General features: G+C 40.3%; 1 protein-coding gene across 3 annotated transcripts in view; it reads right to left on the bottom strand.

Moving 5' to 3' along the window:
- The window catches only part of LOC116445135 (cytosolic phospholipase A2 epsilon-like), a 38,054-nt gene extending 18,728 nt beyond the window's left edge, over window positions 1-19,326 (bottom strand). Inside the window, exons 1-4 of one of the 3 annotated variants that reach the window (XM_032111360.1) lie at window positions 19,026-19,326; window positions 13,290-13,391; window positions 12,860-12,946; window positions 8,353-8,428 (exon numbers count right to left, since the gene is read on the bottom strand). In XM_032111360.1, coding sequence (XP_031967251.1) covers window positions 8,353-8,428; window positions 12,860-12,946; window positions 13,290-13,391; window positions 19,026-19,199 — 439 coding nt within the window. In that variant the 5' untranslated portion in view covers window positions 19,200-19,326. Of the gene's footprint in view, window positions 1-8,352; window positions 8,429-12,859; window positions 12,947-13,289; window positions 13,392-19,025 lie in introns of those variants that run through there. The other 2 variants (XM_032111359.1, XM_032111361.1) reach the window with 2 other exon arrangements.
- Window positions 19,327-20,591: the final 1,265 nt, after the last annotated feature.

Below are 20,591 nucleotides of genomic sequence, written 5' to 3'. Positions count from 1 at the left end.
ACAGAAATCACACAGCTGGATAAAATTAAGTTGTTCATCACAACACTATTTTTAATAAGCCGTGCATTCAAACAATTATGCATAATCTTATACATTAAAAGGAAAAATACAATCCTAGCTAGCAAATAGAACACTGTGTATATTCAGGAGTCTTGTATTGCTCCATATCAACAAAATTTGGCAGGCAAAACCATGACAGAGGCAGCACAGTGTGAGCTTCAGACCCTGAGAGGGATTGTACATAAATTGTCTCTGTAGCAATTTAACTTTGTGAGAAATATCAAAAGAATCAGATTTAAGTCTGATTCAGACAGTAAATGACTGACATACCTGGTTATTAACTTTTTATGACAGAAAATTAATTATTCCAGTGACCTTGATCTTTGTCTCCCTAGGTGGGGTAGGAAGGGAGAGGCCTACCAGCAGCACAATTGCTGCTTCAGGAGGTCAGTAGGAGCTGCAGCCTTTTCCTGGCTTTTGCTGATGCCTGAAAGACCTGGAATCTAATTCCCTTCTTCACATCTCTTCTCAGGAAAAGTGAAGTGGCAGAAAGGAGTTGCATCTTGTGGATGAAGGGAGTGGAGTGAGGCTGCTGAGCTGTGATGTACTCATCCTGACAAATGGTGTCAGTGCCTCTGAGCTACAGAGCCTGTACAATAGCCAAGAACTAAGTGTGGCTTCAGGGCATCTGGACCATTCCTCCTCTTGTTAATGCACGTACCACTGCCTATCTCAAGTGTTCCAGAAACATGAATCCAGCATCCCCAAAATTGCCAAAGTGGATAAGGTGGGATGTAATTCAGAAATCAACATTTCTGAACTGATTTAAGACATAATTTCTCTTCCTTTTAGTTTCTAGCTTTCATATGGTGCAGGAAGGACACATTTCCATATTTTTGCTGTACTTGCAAAAGCATATCTTTTTCTTTTCCTTTCTTCTTCTTAAAGAAAATCAAAATGGTCTTGAAAACAAAAATGCTTTGCCCTTATTTTAAATTCCATTTTTTCCATCACACACTGTATAAAATAAGACTCGTGATATAACTGAGAAAGCTGGCACTGCTAAATCTCTGAGCCAAGCATGAATGGACAGGTGCAGCATTTATGAATGTCTTTTGTTACTGTTTTAGCTGGAATTTACTGATTTTCAGGAGTGTTTTCTTTGACAAGATAGCTTAGTGAGGCTACTTTCTAAAATTACTTTTCAGTGTGTGTGTTGATTTCATAAATATTTATGCAAAAATCAGCTATTGACAATTCTTTGTCAAACTGATGAAGTACAGGATAGATAAATGGAAAGTGGGGTGGATTAAAAACTGGTCTAACTACCAGGATCAAGTGATTGTTATCAGCAGCACAAAGTACAGCTGGAGGCCACTCACTACTGGTGTATCCCAGGGGCTGATAGTGGGGCCAATGCTGTTTAACATCTGTATTAACAATGTTAATGATGAGACAGAGCTCGGCTTCAGCAAGTTTGCAGGTGGAGCAAAACTCGGGGGAGTGGTTGACACACCAGAAAGCTGTGCTGCCATTCAGAAGGACCTGGACAGGTGGGGGAACAGAGCCAACATGAGCCTCCTGAAGTTCACCAAGGGAAATGCAAAACCCTTCACATGAGGAGGTAACACCCCAGCACCAGGATGGGCTAAGGGCTGACCAGCTGGACAACAGCTCTGCAGAGAGGCACCTGTTCATGTTAGTGGACACTGAGTTGAACACAGGGCAGTGATGTGGCAAGCGAGGCCAACAGCCTCCTAGGCTGCATCGGAAGTGTTGCCAGCAGCTGGAAAGGTGGTCCTTCCTCTCAGCTCAGCACTGACAAGGCCACATCTCTGGGCTCCCCAGTACAAGAGAGGTAAGGATGTGCTGAAGGGAGCTGAACAAAAAAGTCCAGAAAGAAAATGGGGGAACGGAGCATCTGCTCTATGAGGAGAAGCTGAGAGAGCTGAGACTCTTCAGCCTGAAACAGAGAAGGCTTAGAGGGTCTTATCAATTTGTGTAAATACCTGATCAGGGGAGAGAAAAATAAAGAAGTCTGAGTCAAACCCTCCTCAGTGGTGCCCAGTGAAAGGTAAAAGGCAAAGGACACAAACCAAAATGCAGGAAATCCCACTGACACATAAGCAAAAACTTCATTTTTACCATGACACTGTCAAACGCTGTCACAGATTACCCAGAAAGGTTGTGAACCCTCTACCCTTGGGGATGTTCAAAACCTGACTGGATATGGCTCTGAGCAACCTGCTGAAGCTACTCCTGTTTAGGGCAGGGGTCTGGACTACACAATCTCCAGAAGTGCCTTCACACCGCAGCCACTTTGTGTGACTCTACCGTAACAAGGCCAGTGGTCACAGACAAATTACACAGTAGTGTCAGTAACTCCTGCTGTATGTAAATTTCACCTTGAAGATGGGGTGAGGTGATACCACTAGGACAAAATACATTCCCTTCCTGTGAAGAAAGGGGACTATGCCACATGTGGTTTTGCCACAATTCATCTACAGTCCCTACCAACGTGGAGAGGTTATTGTTTTCCATAGGATTCCTGTGATTTTCTGTTTTCCTTTAAGTGTACAGAGAGTATCCCCATGCTGGGACTCTAACTGACCTTATGTATTTCTGTAGAAGTGGCAGCTCACTTGAACCAAGGCTAAACTGTGAGGCAAACAATGAGATAAATAAAAATAGGATAGTTGAATGTCTGCTGAATACTATGATGACTACCCATACATGGGAGCCCTTGAAATGACTAGTCAGCTTACATTGCTCCCTCTTATCCCTGAAAACAGTGTACAAGAGAGCTACTGAAAATGTTCCAGTTTATTCATTGCTACCTGAGAGCTAATACCAAAAAAAAAAAAAAAATCTACTTGCATTTTCTTCATTCTCTAGTTCTAATGCAGTTGCTGGGCTTTGTTAGCAGTTTCATGCCATGCCAGGCCCTTATTTCAGTGTTGCAACTTCCCTGATGACATAAAGTCACCTCATGTAAACACTGAGACATCTGAACTCAGTCTCTTTGAAAATCAGCACTAAGTGACCCTGATGTCCTTTTCCAATTTGTAACTACTGATTTAATTTGTATGATGGTGAGACTGCTTCTCAACTTTGTCTTCAAGCTAAAGATGGGGTTAAAAATACAAGACCAAAAGTAGTTCAGAACTTCAGGCATGTGTGCTACTCTGTACAGTCCTGTAAGGTGTACCTGAAATGAACCATAATGTGCTAAAATCACTCATCTGCATCACAGGTAAGGAGAACATTTCACCACTGAAAACCAAAGCACATATGAAAAAGTAGTCTCATAAGAAAAATGAATGTAAACTACAAAATCCCACCTGTCCTGGTACTGCATTTCGTAACACCAAAACGAAGAAATAGTTTTCTTCTAGTGAAATATTCTCCACCTGCACAGACAGGTTCTCCTTGAATCCTAGTTTACTACAGTTCACCGCTCCCATTTCTCAATTGTTGGACATGATATTTGGGAACATTTTCCCTCACCAGCTTAGTACAATACAAACAGTATTAAGAATTTACCTCCTACTGCTGTTTATCTAAGAGATGATTTGAACTTGGCTCAGGTCTCTACCAGCATCCAGGTGCAACACCCATCTGTAAGCACAATATTACTCTCTGTGGCTTGCTATGTGTGCAAATAACAAAAGCTCATAGATCTACCATGCTTAATCAGTGATGTCCTTGACCAGGGATGAACGGAGTCCCCGTGTGAATGAGCCCTTCACCCAGTCCAGCCATTTACATCAAGTGGCAAAGTAGGATTTTCTCCCTGGAGCAGATTCAGCGGGTGCAGTACCTGCTGCTGTCCCAGCTCAGAGTTTCACATCCTGAATCACCACTCGCTCCTGCGCCACTGTGCTCCCACCAGCACCACTTGCTTTCCTGGGACAGGACCATTAGTACCACTAGCACTAGCTGTACTCTCCCTAATTTGCTTGCACTTATTTTCTGTAGCAAAAATAACCCCTAATGTCTCTGGAGAACGACTCTGATTTGCAAAGACTCCAAGTGTACTGCTGCAGAACTGACTCATTTCTTCTGAAGGGATAATACAAAGGCTTCCAGAAAATTATTTCGTTAGGTCTTAGAGGACAAAGTCTCTGAGCTCCTCTTTTATAAATATAAGGTCTCTCTTCATCCAAAGGTGGAAAACCAAAGGAATTTCTGAAAACAAAAGGAAGAGTCGAGGGAGAGGAGTGATTGTTCTGACAACCCAGCTAAGACTAATAGGTTTGTTTCCACAGCTGAGAAAGTTTCCACATGTGCCTCTTTCCTACAGTAGAAAATACACCTGATAAGTGCAGTCACATTTTAACTCAAGACTTTAACTTTCCTACCTCAGCTCTGACAGCTTTTTGATCTGGCAAAACAGGTCTTCTCAGAGAAGTTACTATCTCCTAGAAAAAACAACACCTGTCAGCCTAAAGCTCGCTCCAAGTAATTTCTCACTGGGACACAGAGCTCAAATTCACCTCTGCAGTCCAGGAAGAGCATTGCAAACACTCAGCACCAGTGAGGCCAAATATGCCAAACCAGGCCTGACACCACCACTCTTCTCCTCATCTGTGTTAATGAGCCTGAACCTGCACTCCAGCAGCAAAGGTCAGCTCTTGGAATGTGGAATCAGCTGGTACCCATGTAGGCTGCCACAGTTTCAGAGAGCAGTGCTGTCACAGAGACCTCTTTACTCAGGTCTTCAGGATTATGTGAGATCCAGTGGAGTCCAGCAGAGTTTTGCTCTTTCACAGGGCACTAAGTAGTGGTGGAGAGATGACATCACTGCAGGTCTGTCACCTGTGCTAAGGAGCTGAAAGAGGTTTGCTTCCACTTGTGTTGCCTCAGGGCAAATCCCCTCTCTTGGTGCCTAGGCTCCAGGCATGCCAGATGAGGCAGATCCCCCTCACGGATCCCTGTCTGCCCAGGGAGCAGGGTAAGGTGTCAGCTTCAGCTGTGGGGTTTAGGGGCTGCCATAAACCAAGTAAGTGCTAATGCTGGTGAAAGCGGGCTAGGCTGGGAGCTTGGTGCAGGTCTGTGTGGCCACCCAGTAACTCACTTGTTTAAGGAGAGCAGCTGGAAGGTGTTGGAGAGTCTGTGCCACCATGGCCCTCCTCTCCCATCACCCCTCTCCTTTCCCATTCTTTTGGGAAACAGTCACTGGAAGGGGTGTCAGCAGCAAGAAAAGAAGCTAATACACCATTTTCCCTGCCATCTCATCCTGACCAGATATCTGTCCCACACATAGGGAGTTCTGTAAAAGAAGTGGCACCATTAATAAAGTTAGGAAAGACGAGCTTTTGTAAAAGCACTAGCAGCGACTTCCAGCTGAAAAGGAGCAAACAGACACACCAATGACCCAAAAAGTCATTCTTTTACCCAAGGCTGCATGCAGTCTTGGACTGAGGAGGGGAATATCACTGCAAAACAGGTGCCAGACTGCAAGAGACTCAAACTTTAATGGAATTTATTCCTTTCTAGTACCCCCACCACCTTCACAGCCAAACCAAATAGAGCACTGGAGCCTGGTGATGACACTCAGTGCCTGCAGGGCAGCAGGATGAGTGTGAGTGATCTTATCTGGGTGCCCTCTCCAGTGCCCACAGTGAAATCAGGGAGTGCCAGAAACATTTGAGTCTGACCCATGATTACTAATTGGCATAAAGGTTATTTAGGAGCACAGTGGAAAATAATTAGCCCAGGTCTGTCAAGAGCATTTGCATGGTAAGATAAGACAGGACAGAAACCAATTATATGTAGCATGAAGCAGATGCTGGAGAGAAACATCACTGGAGTATAGAGGAGACCACAAAAGGGGTGGGGTGACAGCAGGGATATCAAAGGGGCCAATTGATCCAGTGAGGAGGAGTGGACTGTTTTCTTTTCGGTTTAATTTTTTTCTTTGTGTGCCAAGCTCCACCATCATGTGTTGTCTACAGGCAAAGGTGTAACATCAGATTTCAGGATAAGCTTGGATTTCATCCAAGGCTCATGAAACACACATCCCATGGATCCTGAGGTGCATATTTAAAAAAACAGCCAAGATTAAGTTGGGTGCACGTGACAATGAGGAACGTCAGTGGAAATATACAGAAGCGGTGTTCCCTGAAGCCAGGATTTGGCAAGTAAGTCAAGGAAAAATGTAGAAACTTTATGACCAAATAAACTGGTGTAACTGCACTTGCAACAAACTGAGAGAAAATTGTGGAATGGAGCACTGCACATACTGAAAAAGATGGGAAGCCAGAATGCAGGCAGTAAAAGCAAGTCATAGAAGTGTCTGCAGTTGATTAAAAAGGTGGCTTGTTCCTGGATTTGATTCAGGGAGGATGAAAATCTAGGGAAGTCTGAAATACGTTATTACAAAAATTGTCAGTCTTCTACAGATATCTCACAGTTAGTTAGCATCTGTATCAGATGCTTATGATCAGTTTTCCAGGGGGAAGATCATATTGCTGAGAAAAGGCTAAGTAAACATAATTTCATTATTCTCATTAGCACACGCTAGCATGTGTAGTTATTTCAGTTTTCTGATACTTCAAATGCATTCAAATGTTAAAATCAAAACACTAAGCTAAAAGAACATCAACAGCAGTGCAAAATCAAGCACTTGAAAGCTACAATATATCTTTCTTGAATTGTCCTGAAGTTTTTAAATCACAGTGTATCACACTATTTTTCCTGTGAGACTCTAACTTCTTTGAAAGCAGAGGTAGGTTGCTGCTCAGTCAACAAAGAGCTACCTGATATTTGTCTTCCTTGTTCAACAGCATCCTGGTCTACCGTGCTTCATTCTATGACACCCTTAACAGAGAGGTCCAAACAGGCTCACAGAGCAGATTGGGAATTACTGACAGAAAGAAAAGACATCTTTTTCTTCACCAGCTGGTCCCCAAGTCTTATTTACTGTAATTAACAAAAGAACCTGAGAATACTTCTCACTGTTTCTAGGCCTTACCTCACATCTTAAATTAAAATCTCTCTACAGTAGCAGGAGATTCAATATGAGCACATCTAAATAGATGAGAGAGAGACCAAATGTGTTGGAGAAGATACTCTATGCTTTGTAGACAGGACAACAGAGGCACAGAATGTTTGGATGTATAAATTTGCCTAAACTTCTTATGCAACAAGTCTGTGAACAGAGCTAAAAACTGAGCCCACATATCCTGAGCTCTACATCAGGGGTATACATTTTAGTGATAACCAGAATTTTCAAAATGTCTACATCTCACTAAGTGAGACTTCTCAGAAATTTCCCTGTCCTCAAGGTCACAACTGTAACACTATTTTCTGAAACTGCAGCATCATTTTACTTCATGCAATCCCTTTGCATAAGCAGCTGAATCATAGTTCTTATCCTCTTGTTCAATTTTCGTTCTAGATCAAAGTTGATACTAAGAGAAGTTAAATCAACAATTCGAAGGAATGAAGGTGAGGTCTTGCATACACATGCAGTGTTTCACAGCTCTCAAAAGGAACAGAAATTAGTTCAACTTTCTTTGTTATACTATAATATTTTTTCTATTCTTTGCAAACCAATATTACAGACAACATGAACTGAACCCTTCTCTCCACTTGATTGGAAAACTGACAAGGGTGACATCCATGCTCTTGAAACACCAAAGTGAGTGAAATACAAAGAGATGGTGAGAAATTTTATCTATAAGATATTATGGATTCAGCAAACTTCATCATGATCTCCCAAAAAGGAAAGAAAATGCAAAACAAGGGAAGGAAGAACAGTACGGTAAAGGGAAATGCAAAACTGTGCTATTAGTGATGTGTCAAGTTCATGAGACACACGTAGGAACAGCAGGAGAAAATTCTCTAGAGAAAAACCTCTGTGAATGTGAGCCACCAGGCAAGGACTGGCCAAATATCACACATTTTCAGAACACTTTGCATGTAAGCTGTAACATACCATGTACTAAAAAGATTTCTGTTAGACGTCTTTCACTGGTGGGCAAGAGTCAGCTGATGTCATGATGCTCAGGACAACCAAAGAATCAGGACAGACTGGTGTGTAAGTATTTCAGCTCTATATTCTGTGCATTTGTCGTGGACATGTTATATAAACATCTGTGTGTTAAAACTCATGTTAAGATATTTTCAAACCCCTAAAAAGCCAACTTCTCAGATAAATAATGTGGAAAAAACCCAAGAAACCCCTGAAATTGCAATTAAATATTCTGTGGCATAAATTGCCTTCAACTGTGATTTCTTAGCTAGTATGACTTTGGTGTTTTGTATTTGTGCAGTATCTAGCACAAGCAGGGGCTGATACAGTAATTTGAGAATAGTGTAACATCAATAAGAAAATCTGGTACTTACAAATATCTGCCTGATGAGCATTTTTCAGCTTTATGATTCTTACAGTAAGCAAGGAGTAAGGTGTTATTTCTTCCTGCTGAAAAAAAAAAATAACAAAGGAGATGTAAAGTTTTGAATATGTGTGTTGACTGTAATGCAATCAAACACTGAAAAGAATGAAGGTTCTGCTGAAGTTGTCTCTTCCAGTTGGCATCACAGCAAAAATAGGCAGCAAAATGCACTTTTCTCCACAAACTTCATTGACCCCGAAAGCCTGTAGTTATCTAAGCACACAAAGAGAAGATGAATAGCAAAGTTAAGATGGGGTAAATAAGCTGACAAAGTTCATTTAGCCAGTAACATTAAATTGTACACATGACCATCAGCAGCCAATATGAAGACAAAATTCAGTGAATCCAGAAATAAGAGATGCTTCAAATTTAGTTGGCTATTGACCAAGAGCCTCTGTTGTGCTGTAGATAGAATCAAGGCCTATACAAAAGGTTCCACTTTTAATGCAGTGCTTGGATAATTGGAGAGAAGGGGGGGAAAAGGTCTTTCTACGTTTTCTTGCTTGTTTTTAAAAGAATCATTTCCATAAGAGAGAGATGACGAAGAATGAGTGTTAGCACCTTAGGGAATGTCTCAGGACTACGCAACACACAGCTTTGGACAAACACTCCTAGCTTGCTTTTTGGGAGCACAGGTTTTCCTTACCAAGGATGGTTATCTGATTGATAGACATGGAATAGTTCTGACTAAAATCCTTAATTTCAAAGAAAGCTATCTCCAATTCCTTGTTGAAGGTGCCAGGCCTGACCATCTGGGTCAGTAAAAGTTGTGACAATCACGTGTGCTTGATGGATTTTACATCTTCAGAGAACATGCTCATCATGTCCCCTAGCAGCAGCTAGAGCAAGTAGGGTATCAGCAAAACCAAGGAGAAAATAGACAATACTTACTATGACTCCAGCAGACACGGTTATATTGATTCCCCAACTGTGGGAACAGTAGGGAAAAAAATTATCAAAACAGCTGAGGCTTATAGAAAGGAGAGAGAATTGCATCACGGTTGGACTAAAGAGACTGAATGAAAAGGGTAAATGAGCACTGGGGATGGCTCCCTCTATCACTGTTCAGGGACAGAAGCAGAAGAAAAGAAGGAATTTCAGACATTTCAAATTGTATTAATAAGTTCTGGAGTTGATGTATGATTATAGTAGTAACAGGTCTTGTTAGATAGAAGGAGTAACAAAATGACTGCAGTGAATGTCTGAGGATGGGGCTTTGCACTGGAAAGAAAATGCAAACTGTCAATTCCTGAGGTCTGACTGCTACTCCTCCGTGAAGAGCTTTAATCTGCATACAAAGATGTTATCAGCAGATCCTGAACTGGGTATCTCCAATAAAAGGGGAAGGTATAAATAGTATATCTATAAATAATAGGCATATAAAAAAGTCACCTTGAGTTAGTCAGGCTATGAAATAATAAGGAATTTTTTAAGGACTTCTGAGAAAAGCATTAATGAAAAAAAAATACTACAACATTAAAATGAGGCAGATTTAGGAGCAGGGAAGTGTTAGTTTGCAGTTCTAGTAGCAAGGGTCTGTGGAAGTTACAAAATGGCCAAACTTGTTATGATGCCATTTGTGTATTTGCAAAAAGATACTGACAAATAATACTGAAGGCACAGTATATATTGGGTCAAGCAATAGGTGGCCACTTCAGTGACCAGTAGGTAGGTGGTCACTGATATTCAGAAAGAGTTCTAGGAGAAGTTCAGATAATGGCAGAAGACAAACAGATCACTAATTCTCAGTAAAGTCACAACATGAAACATCATCAACAAGAACGGGTGGCCAAAGAAAGAAGGTGTCATGAAAGCTAATGACCAAAATCTGGAAAAGATAATCTGCAGTGAAATAGTGGAGAGCTGCTGGAAGATGATGAAATAACTAGGAGATGTTATCTATTTTCTGAGAAACTTCAATTAAAATTACAGGGAGAAACTGGAGTGAAATAAGAGAAAGCACATACAGAGGTGCTGCTACTGTGACAAAAGTCAAAGACTGAAAAAAAGATCGAAGTGTAAGAAATCAGTGAGACAAGACAGTACATCAGCTGAAGTGTGTAGAGTGTTGGACCATGGGGAATCCATCATGACAAAATTTAGCTTAACCTCTCAAATAATTTCCATCTTTATAAGAATGAAAGACATGAAGGTCATAAAAGGAAATTGCACAAAAAATGCAGTAATTTCCAGGCTACGAAGTTGTCCAGTAAAATGGCAAGATTGATGTCTTTATAAAATGCTGGGTAATTGAAAGGCATGTTAAATAGAAGATAGCCAGTGCCTAATATAACCACAAGGCTTGCCCATAAGCTCAAGCTTGTGATGAGGAATCATATCAGAATGTCTTCAGTGAGATGACTGGTTAAAATGCTAACACTTTTTGCTGTGAGGTGCAGAAGCAGCACATCCGAAACAACAAGTGGGCTAAGTTCTCTTTATCAGGATACAAAGAACAGAATATCTCAGCTTCTGAGTGGGTGTATTCCAAAGCTAAAAAATAAATTAATCCCTGTTGCTCAGTCATATGTAAAACACAGGATATTTTACATGGCTGTGTTCTAAACAGGGGAGGTAAGATCCCAGCATTATCAGAACACAGGCTGAGCCAGCTCCACAAAATTGTGAATTGTTGTTACGTTTTCCTGAATATTTAGCAGTGGAGCATATTTGGCTTTGCACTACATGTAGGCAACAGCTAAATTCCATGCACAGCCCCAGGCATGTTTTCCTAAACCAAATCCAGTAATTCAGTTTATCACACAGCTACGCAAAGTCGTCTCAAATTGAAACGAGTTCTTAAGCAAATGTTTGAGCACTTACATTTAGGAAAGCTTTATACCTGTTTACTTCTGGAACTCAAGGTCTGCTACAAGCATGCTATCCTTTCTAATAGCTCTCTACTAATGATTATCCTCCTGTTGAAGATGGCAAGCTATGACTTGCAAAAATTGAGGCAATTACCAAAAGCTACCCAGGAAACCCAGTAGCAGTAAGGGGCAGAAATTGGCCAGTTGAGACAAGTCTGTGCCTTTAACACCAGTTTTCTGCCAAGATTTACTACAGAGGAGAGCAGACATATTGAAAGCCAGGAGGTAAATAAAGAGTGTCTGAGAATATCTTTGTTGTTAACACCTGTGGACAGCAAACACAACTTTCAGAAGTTCATTTGGCAGGGAGAAATTATGGCACAAATAATGAATTGAAGCTGTGGAAAGGGTCCCATAGCCCCCTATATGCAGGAGTTTATGGCCACAGGATTTCTTTTTTAATATTACTTCATGTATGTTCTAAAACATATGCTGGATTCATTAATCTTTACGTATATGTAACTATGTCAGTGGTAAAGAAGGGTTGGTTGCTTTTAGCCATGGATATTCTAAACCAAAACACAACTTCAGTCTGAATACATTAAATCATTACAAAACTGCTAAGGAGATTGGGTCATTGTTTTCCCCAATAGCTGCTTTTCCTGCTTTAGTACATTCTCCTGCTGAGCTTTAGCACACACACAGAGCAAATTAGGAACACCTAAATGCCATGTCAGATTTGGTTATGTTACACTGCCATTTACAGCAAGTTTCACTCCCCACTGGTAGTTTGTCACCTTTTTATACACTAATATCCATCTTTAGGAGCTGCCAGCATGCTGTTAACAAGAGATCAGTTTGCTCAATCAGTCTGATAAGGTTGTGACATATATAGGCAAAACAATGCTTGTAGTTTTCTATTCATTTTGAAGTCTGGTTCCATAAAAAAAACAAACAAAAAACCATATATGAGCTATTGGCACTTGAATCACTCATCATTTAAGACGTCATCAAAAGTATTTCTTTTTGTTTGTAGCCCCCAGGTTTTACTTTGAGGCAGCTTGACACAATGCCAGCTGAAAAACTCATCACTGATAGAGATGCTACGTGTTTGATGCCACTATATCTCTGTCAGAGGCCCTGCAAAAGTTGCTAGAGTTGTTCCTGTATTGTAAAGAGGTGCACAGAGATCAAAGTGGGCATTTGTTTTGAAAACTAGCATTAATGACCAAACCCCAAAGGTTCACCAACAACCATGCTCTGACTTTCCGACTCTGCCAGCATTTTCCATTCATTCTGGACTAAAGCTCCACTAAGTCAATAAATGGCATTGCAAGAAGGCCAAAGTCAGTCTCATTTTAACAAAAAATCAAGAACATTTTCACTAAGGGATTTCTCTAAGGAATAAAACCATTAAAATAACACATTCTGTGTAAATAGATAAAGGAATAAAAAACTGATACTATGCAGATGTTGCATCTAAAGAAAATTTTCTTTCATTAAATATTCCTATTTCTATATAACCATGTGAATTTTTAATAATCAAATCGGGGGGGGGCGGGGGGGGGAGGGGAGAGGGAAAGTCCTACCCTGCTAAAAAAAGCACTGGTTTAGTCCCCAATATTTTTACTTTGTTGAAGTTGGTACCTTAGCATCATCACTTGGGGCTACATAGCGCATCATCCATTTTCTTTCTTCATTTTCCAAGGGGCTTGATTTTCTGCTTGAATGATGCTGAGGGAAGAAGAACAGAGGATGAAAAAGAGAGTAAAGATCAATTTTTTTTACTTATTTCAATTCCTCAGTGTAACATTCCAATGTGGAACAGGCAATTTGCACCTCCTCGTTGTGGTGAATAAAATGAATGTGCCAGGAATGTGGCAGCACAATCTGTGCTATATGGAAAGATTCTGACTCCAGGTCCTGGTAAGTGCAAATATCCAAGAAAGGGCAATCTTGTTTTCCTGGAAATTTATGTCCTACAGATAACAGGAGACTTGATCTGTTGTAGTTCACAGCAAAATCTAAAACAAAATCTCAAGAGACTCCTGCCAGTGTTGTTCTGTTTTCCACTTACCTGAGGTAAGGCAGAGGTCGATGCCATCGAGATCACTGCTACATTAAAAGCAGCTGCTGTGAATGGCACCTTAGTACCAGGCTCCACAGGTGCCAGTGCCTCCTGAAACAAATTTACAATCTTGAAGAAGTGTCAGAAGCTGCTGAACAGGTGTTTTATTACACTGAGTCAGAGCTCCACCCGTCCATGATTTCTGAAACAGGGAAATTTCCCACCCACATTATTTGTCCAAAGAGCAGCTGCTGTAAGGTGTGAGCAGGTCTTGTGGCTGAGCAGAGCATGCTGAGGGACCAAATCGTTCCCACCTGGGGCTCGAGGAAATGCAGTAGCAGCTGTAACCTGACTGATGACATGATAGAGATCATCTATGCAAGATAGCCTTACAGTGATATTCTAGAAGTGAGGATAGCAATAGCCTAATAAACACATCAACATCTCTTCTCCATGCAAACACCTGAATTCCACACATGATTGCATCCATAATAAAAAATAAATTTAAAAAACAGATATGGAGATGATAATTAGAATGAAGACCTTTACATATGAAGATAATAAGAATTCTTCTGAAGGAACATTTTTCCCTGCACAGTGCTGTAGCATCATTTGTTTTTCTTGTAGTGTTCTATTTCAAAAGAAATTAAAGAAGGTATGATAAGCAACATTTCTTTGCTCTTTAAACCACATTGTATCACTTTTCCATTTGAAATGTCTTACTTATTTCTGGGCTTCACATTTAATACAGTATGCAGTTTGACAAATTTAAATGAGATTCAAACATTTCATCTTGAAAAATCATTCAATGTTTCCACAAACTACAATATTATTTTCTGATGCAAAAATAGTCAGATTTCTGAGCAACTGTATTCAAATCATCATCTGGCTGGACACTATTAGCAGATTATTGGAATTTAATGGAGTGATCCTGTACATTTTGTTGTTGGATTTTTTTTTACTCTAATGAGGATCTGCATGGGTTCAGCACACCTCTAGGAAGCTCAGTGATTAAATTTTCTAAGACATTATGCAAGCATTATTGGGCACATACGTTTGTACTGAAGGTCCTCCTGAATGATTAAAATTAGTGCTTATGAAAGAACTTGAGATTAATAGGATGACAAAGCATCCTGCTTCCTCTTAGAGATGGGCATACGTGTGAAATCACAGCCACTCTGACTGTGGTATGAGTTTGTATGGGGATCTTGACTGACAGAAACTACACAAACCCAATGACTTCTAGAAGCCTCATGACATACTTTTCTTACGCAAACAGAGGAATCAATATGAAAAATTGTCCTTACAAGAAGAACAAGTTAAGACAATCCAATCATCTTACATGCAATATTCCATCTTTCCAAAAGTTTGATTTCTTAGGTTTAATTTTTTATCTACATTATCTTTTTTAGTTGTTGCTTTTTGAAATAAGCACATTTATTTTATCACAAAATGCAAGTGAGAAGTTTGCTTTTAACTTCCTTTCTCACCTTCATTGTATTTAAACTTTCTGGTACTGCTTAACTGAAGCCAGAATTAAATAATCTACAGCAATAGGTTAAGGAGAGTCAAAGTCTCTCCCATTCCTTGGCTGATGCTTTACTTAATGTGACAACTTGAATTTCTGTAAAAAAAATTTTAGAATCTTTTTTTCTGTAAGAATGGTGACATGAAACAGTTTAGACAGAAACTAACTGTATCCACAAAAGCACACACATTTTCTATTTCTTCTGCTACAACCTACCTGTATCCATGGTTGAAGTGTCTAGAAGAGTTTCAGTACCACAACCAAGGAATGAGAACATTTGTTACAACCTCTTTGTAATTGTGCCACACAGAGGTTGTCAGAGGTCTTGCTTCTGAAATATATGGAAGCTAAGGGGTGTGAGATTTTTGCATGAAATCCTGTTTTCATTTACATTGTCGTATTGCACCTTTGCTTTTAAGACAAAAGGAAATGAAGTGGGGGAAGAAGCCTTCAGCATCTCTTAGGAAGCTGACTAAGAGTTGCTTGTTGCCCAACAACTAACTTTTCTTTCCTGACTCAAGCCATCCCTATATGAAATACCTGTTCTTTAAGCTCAAGTCATAGGTAGCCAAAGGTACCTTTGACTCAAAGGCAACACTGGTATTGAATTCCCTAAATTAGATCAAAGTTCAAAATTGTTTTTTGCTATGAAGGACTATTCCTTTCGAGGCAAACACATCCTAAGTCATCTAAAAGTTATACTAGAAACTGGTTGTGTTTTCTCTGTATTGAGTGGACGAAAAAGAGAGCGTGGCAACTGCAAGCAGTGACTAAACACCTCTGTAATGGATGTTTCTGGAGAAGTCTAAACGTCCAGACCACACTAGACACCTAACTTCTGAATGTCTGAAGGTAGCTGAGATGAATCCCACCTTGGGTAATCAGCGCGTCCCCTTTAGTCACTTGTTTCCACAGTTATTGATGCTGAGGGAACATGACACTGAGGATCTTGGTTTTGTTGTTAGCACATGATTCACCCTGGCGCAATGTGAAGCTGCAAAACACCCTTAGGCAAAAGTTCTATTAGCATGTAAATTAAAATCCTCTCTGGTATCCAATCAAATAACAAAGAAGAGGTTTTGTGATTACCAAGGTAGCAGAGAATGCAAAATTCAACGTGGCTAGTACCAGTGATGCCTTGTGGGACTACCTAAAAACAGAGGCTAGACAAAATTGAGAATAAAAAGCAGTTATATTTATTGAAGGGCCTTCAGGTATGTTTAGGGCAGACCCACCCAGGGGCTACACCCAAAAATGGACGACAGGTCACGGGTTTTCACACTTTTTTAAGTTTGGTCGATTTGCAAATCAGGGGTTAATCCTCCAATTACAGCTTCAGGTAATGAAGTCACTTACCCCAAGTTTGCTCCCCACCAACTCACTTTTGTTTACATTTCTTGGGGCCTGAGACAGCAAGGTGTCCTTGATTCCCAGACCTAGAGAGGAACTGTTTTGTCTGACCAAAATGGGAGAACAGCAGCTAACAGTCTATGTGGAGTTTAGAGTTATACACTAAAGAATTGCAGGATTACAGACATATGAAAAATATAGAAGCTAAAATCCTAACGCATCACCAGTACAAACTTCCAGCCCTATTCATCTTCAGGATCACCAAAGGCCCCCGTGGTGGTGGAGCAGACAGCCTGACTTGGGACCGCTGTCCATAAAGCACAGGCTGTGCAGCAGTAGCTCATGCCCAGGTGCATTAAGGGACTAATATTAAGCTGGGTTTCCTGTGAAAACCCAGGCTGAAATCTGTGGAAGTTCAGCAGCAGCTTTATAAGCATCTGAGACAAGTTTGGGACAAATGGGAAATGTCAGAGGAAAAGACTGACAGGAGAGGAGTGCAACAACTCTCTGAGGAAATGCACTCCCGACTTGTAGGGCAGAGACCCAGTGGTCAAATGATGCATTTAGTGCAGCTCAAGGAACAGAGAAGCTTTGCTGGGCCATCCCTAGATACCACACTTATGGCAATTTTGGGGTCTGCCTGTCAGCTGATGAGCTAGTGGTGAGACATAGTTCACCCAAAGTTGCTCTGCCTTGAAATGATTTTCATTTAAGGTTTTTTTTCTGCAATGATTTCTTTTCTCCTGACTAGTCTGATGGTGTCTAAGACTACAATACACACATTCTACAACTACAACTACAACTGAGTTAGGAATTCAACATTAATGCTCAAAGAAATGGGTTGGGTCAGATTTAATTATTCAAAGATTTATTAAAGTGACTGCTACAGACAAATAAAAGATCAGATAGATTTTGTTTTCTTTCCACTTTTGTCAATCATTCTTCATGACTGCTCTCTTCAGTCTCTTTCCCATCCTTTATAGCTTCTCTGCAGTCTACAGACTCTTCATTATGTCTCATCCTTATACCATGGGCTTTTGATATCAGGTGCTTCAGCACATGTTCCTCTCAGATTTTTCAGACCACCTTTCTGAACATAGGAGAAAGGGAGCTTCACTGAAAGCCCTTCTGGTTTATTTCTGATTATTATCTTTACTAGAAACAGCCATGTTCTACTCAGGGATACAGGAAAATGCAGCTAATGTGCATCAGTGTGATGCTTCAGGCATTAAAAGTATTATTACATTGTGGCCCATCTGAATAAAGGCAAAAATGTTCAAGTCCAAGTCAGAAATCAAGAGGTCATAACAATCCCCACAAGGGCAATGCTGGATATTACTCAGAAGAATCAGGCTTTAATATGGCAATGGCTGTGAAATTTTGCCTGATCCACACAGTTGCTGCTGGTGACCAATAAGCTCTTTATTGGAACAAGATAAATATACGTGTCATAATGAGAAAGGTATACATAAACATCTGTAATGCAAATTTAGATTAATAGAATATTTTAGGTCTGAAAAGACCTCCAAGACCATTGAGACCAACTGTTAATCTAACATTGCCGAGTCTACCACTAAACTATGAAGGCATTAGGATAGAAAAAGTGAAATGGCTTGAGAAAATTTGGACCATAAGGTAAAATCAGCAGAAAAAGGAGTGTTTCTGTCCACTAGAAATATTAAATTGCTTTTAAAAGGTCTCTTTATGCTCCTCCCCATGACAAATAGGGAGTATAGATATTTGTTGTTACATGTATGCTAACTTTACTCGGACGCATAAAAAGTGAGTATTCAGAAAATATTTCAGAAACTCTCCAAGAAGTATTTAATGTCCTGGACAAATACTGATAGTACCTCATATTTGCAGGGTTATTTGGTCTGTTTATTCTTTCACAGAACATAATCTCTCTTCTGATCTGACTCATAGAAGACCTGTGCATATGCATAAATGCAATACCTCTTTATTATGGAGCTTATATATCAATTTCTTAAATTAGTCTTTGTAAGACATGCCCTGCCTTGAGTGTTCTAGTTCTTACCAGCATCACCGTAGTATCCTATCAAACACTAGAAGACATTGGGACTGCTAAAGCTGTTTATGCAGAAATAACTGGCTTCAAACCTTTTCAGCTGTAGTAAGTTCATGGTATCTTGCTATCTTAATAAAATCAGCGACTGCTGGAGAGGTATGCCTTTGAGCTTACTATCCTCATCCAACATATGTGACATCATATGCTATCATCAGCTTTAAATTTCCAGTGTTCATTGCGGTTAGCTCCAAGGGATAAAGTATATTACAAAAAACTAGTTCATGCATAAATCTGTTGGTTACTAGAGTGCATTTCCTGACTGCAGAGAGAAAAATGCCATTTCCCATGAGAACTGTTATTTGAGAGTTCCAGGCAAGATCAAGGGGTGACAGGTTCAACACTGATTCTGGCAGTTCCTCAAAGCCTTCCCTATTGTTAAGCAGGGTCTCTTTTACCTCCTCAGTGTAAAAGTGGCCACAGCACCTTTCTGAGTGCCTTGCCTCTTCCGCCAAGAGATGTACAGCCAGCGTGTTTCAGCAGACATCAGGAGACTGCTTTCCTAATGCCTCAGGATTTGGTATAACGAAATTCCTAACTTTTCTGTCATTTTCTATGTTACAAAAGATAATAGGACAGTGCACTATGAGACCACAGCCCACATCTGATGCAGATGTCTCTGGTATGAGAGCCCCGGTGAGAAAACACAAGCTATGGGAAGAGGACATCCTTAGGTAAGGCATACCCAGATAAGGAAAGGCTGCCATCCACCATGGGCATTTCCCATCCCATTTGCAGGCTGAAGAGGAAAAGGAAGCACAGGGTTAGGTGATGTACTCACTCCAGCTCGTCTTGAAGTGCTGAAATTCCCTGTGCCTCTTCCCTGTATGAGAAAGGCCTGGCTGTTGCAGAAGCTCTTGCATCCAGTATCTCCCTCATGTGCTGAAGCCTTGTTCATTCGTTGTGCAACCTGAGCTGGGGCGCATGGCAGCCAATCTTGCCCCATATACAGCATGTTGTCACTTGGAAGATGGAGTGATAGCCTTTCCAGGGCACCTGGTAGGTCATGTAAGCAGTGCTTAACAAACCCAGGCTCTGTTGGGAGTCAAAGCTGCCCTTTGTGCCATCTGAGCTATCACCCGTGCCTCGTGCCAGCTGCCCATGGGATGGGGTCTCAGTGATGCTATATACATGACTCCACATGGGTATTAACAAAACAATGCCATTTCTTGGGGACTCCAAAAGGCTTCACAACTGTCTGTGGAGCCAAGTACGGGAGAATTTGGGACTGGTAAGCAAAAGAGTCTCACCATCATTCCACATGCTCCAGCTGAATAAAATACAAATCTGTGAAGGAATCTAGTGTGGCCACTTACTCACAAAAGGGCTGATCACAAAGATTAAACTATGTTGACAGCTAGGTATGGAAAGGCTTTAAAGAAACCATTGCAAAACATCTTAAGGAAGTGTTTCAGAAATGCGTAAGGAAAGAAACATTCTCCAGGAGATCGAGATAGGCAACTATGTAAGTACATCCTATTACATGCTAAATTAAATCACCATTGCAACATTATACTGTGCTAAAACTCACAGACATCAAAGTCAAGCACGACTCTTAGGTCAGGTCAAGAAAACACAGATTAAAGAAGAACAAATTCTTAGTGGCAAACATTGCTGATTATCCATTACAATAAATGTAAGGCAGCCACACGTTACTAAAGCATGTGGAAACCTGTCCAAACAGCTCTTGCATAAACTCTCACATGGGTTTGATATTTTGACCCTACATGATGCAACAACTAAAACCTACTCAGATCACATTGCACAGATATGACATTAAAGGAAAATGACTTATTCGCTGCATTTCCATGAGTCCAAGACAGTGATAAGCTCATATCTGCAAATAAAAAGGAAATGTATATAAAGAGAAAGCAAAATGCTATCAAAGGTTTGGACTTACTACTTCATATAAAAAGCAAAATAATTACTAATTATGCAGCTAAAGCAGGGGTGATAATAAAACACTTATATTCTTTATTCAAAAACAAGACACTTCACATGTTTCATCAATGAATAATGAAAATGAACACATAGTCATACAACATGTAATAAGACAGAACAGAGATCATTCTTACCAATTAGTTCCTAAAACAGTCTAGGATTCTTGACTATCTGTGCTTCAGCTATTTTAATTCTTGGTATACTGCAGAACTACAGAAAAAATACGAATATTGTGCCAATTTTTAAAAATAGCAAGGGGGATGTAGTAATGTGCCAGTATTTTGTTTATCCTGGCTGCCATTGCCACAATGAACACAATATCTGACTAATTAAAAATCAATTATCATATATTACCACTCTTGGTTCTCTTGCTATTCCTCAAAACGTGGAATGGTAGTCATGCACG

The sequence above is a fragment of the Corvus moneduloides genome, chromosome 6, assembly GCF_009650955.1.
Source record: "Corvus moneduloides isolate bCorMon1 chromosome 6, bCorMon1.pri, whole genome shotgun sequence".
Taxonomy (NCBI): domain Eukaryota; kingdom Metazoa; phylum Chordata; class Aves; order Passeriformes; family Corvidae; genus Corvus; species Corvus moneduloides.
This window is presented reverse-complemented; position numbering and strand designations above follow the sequence as displayed.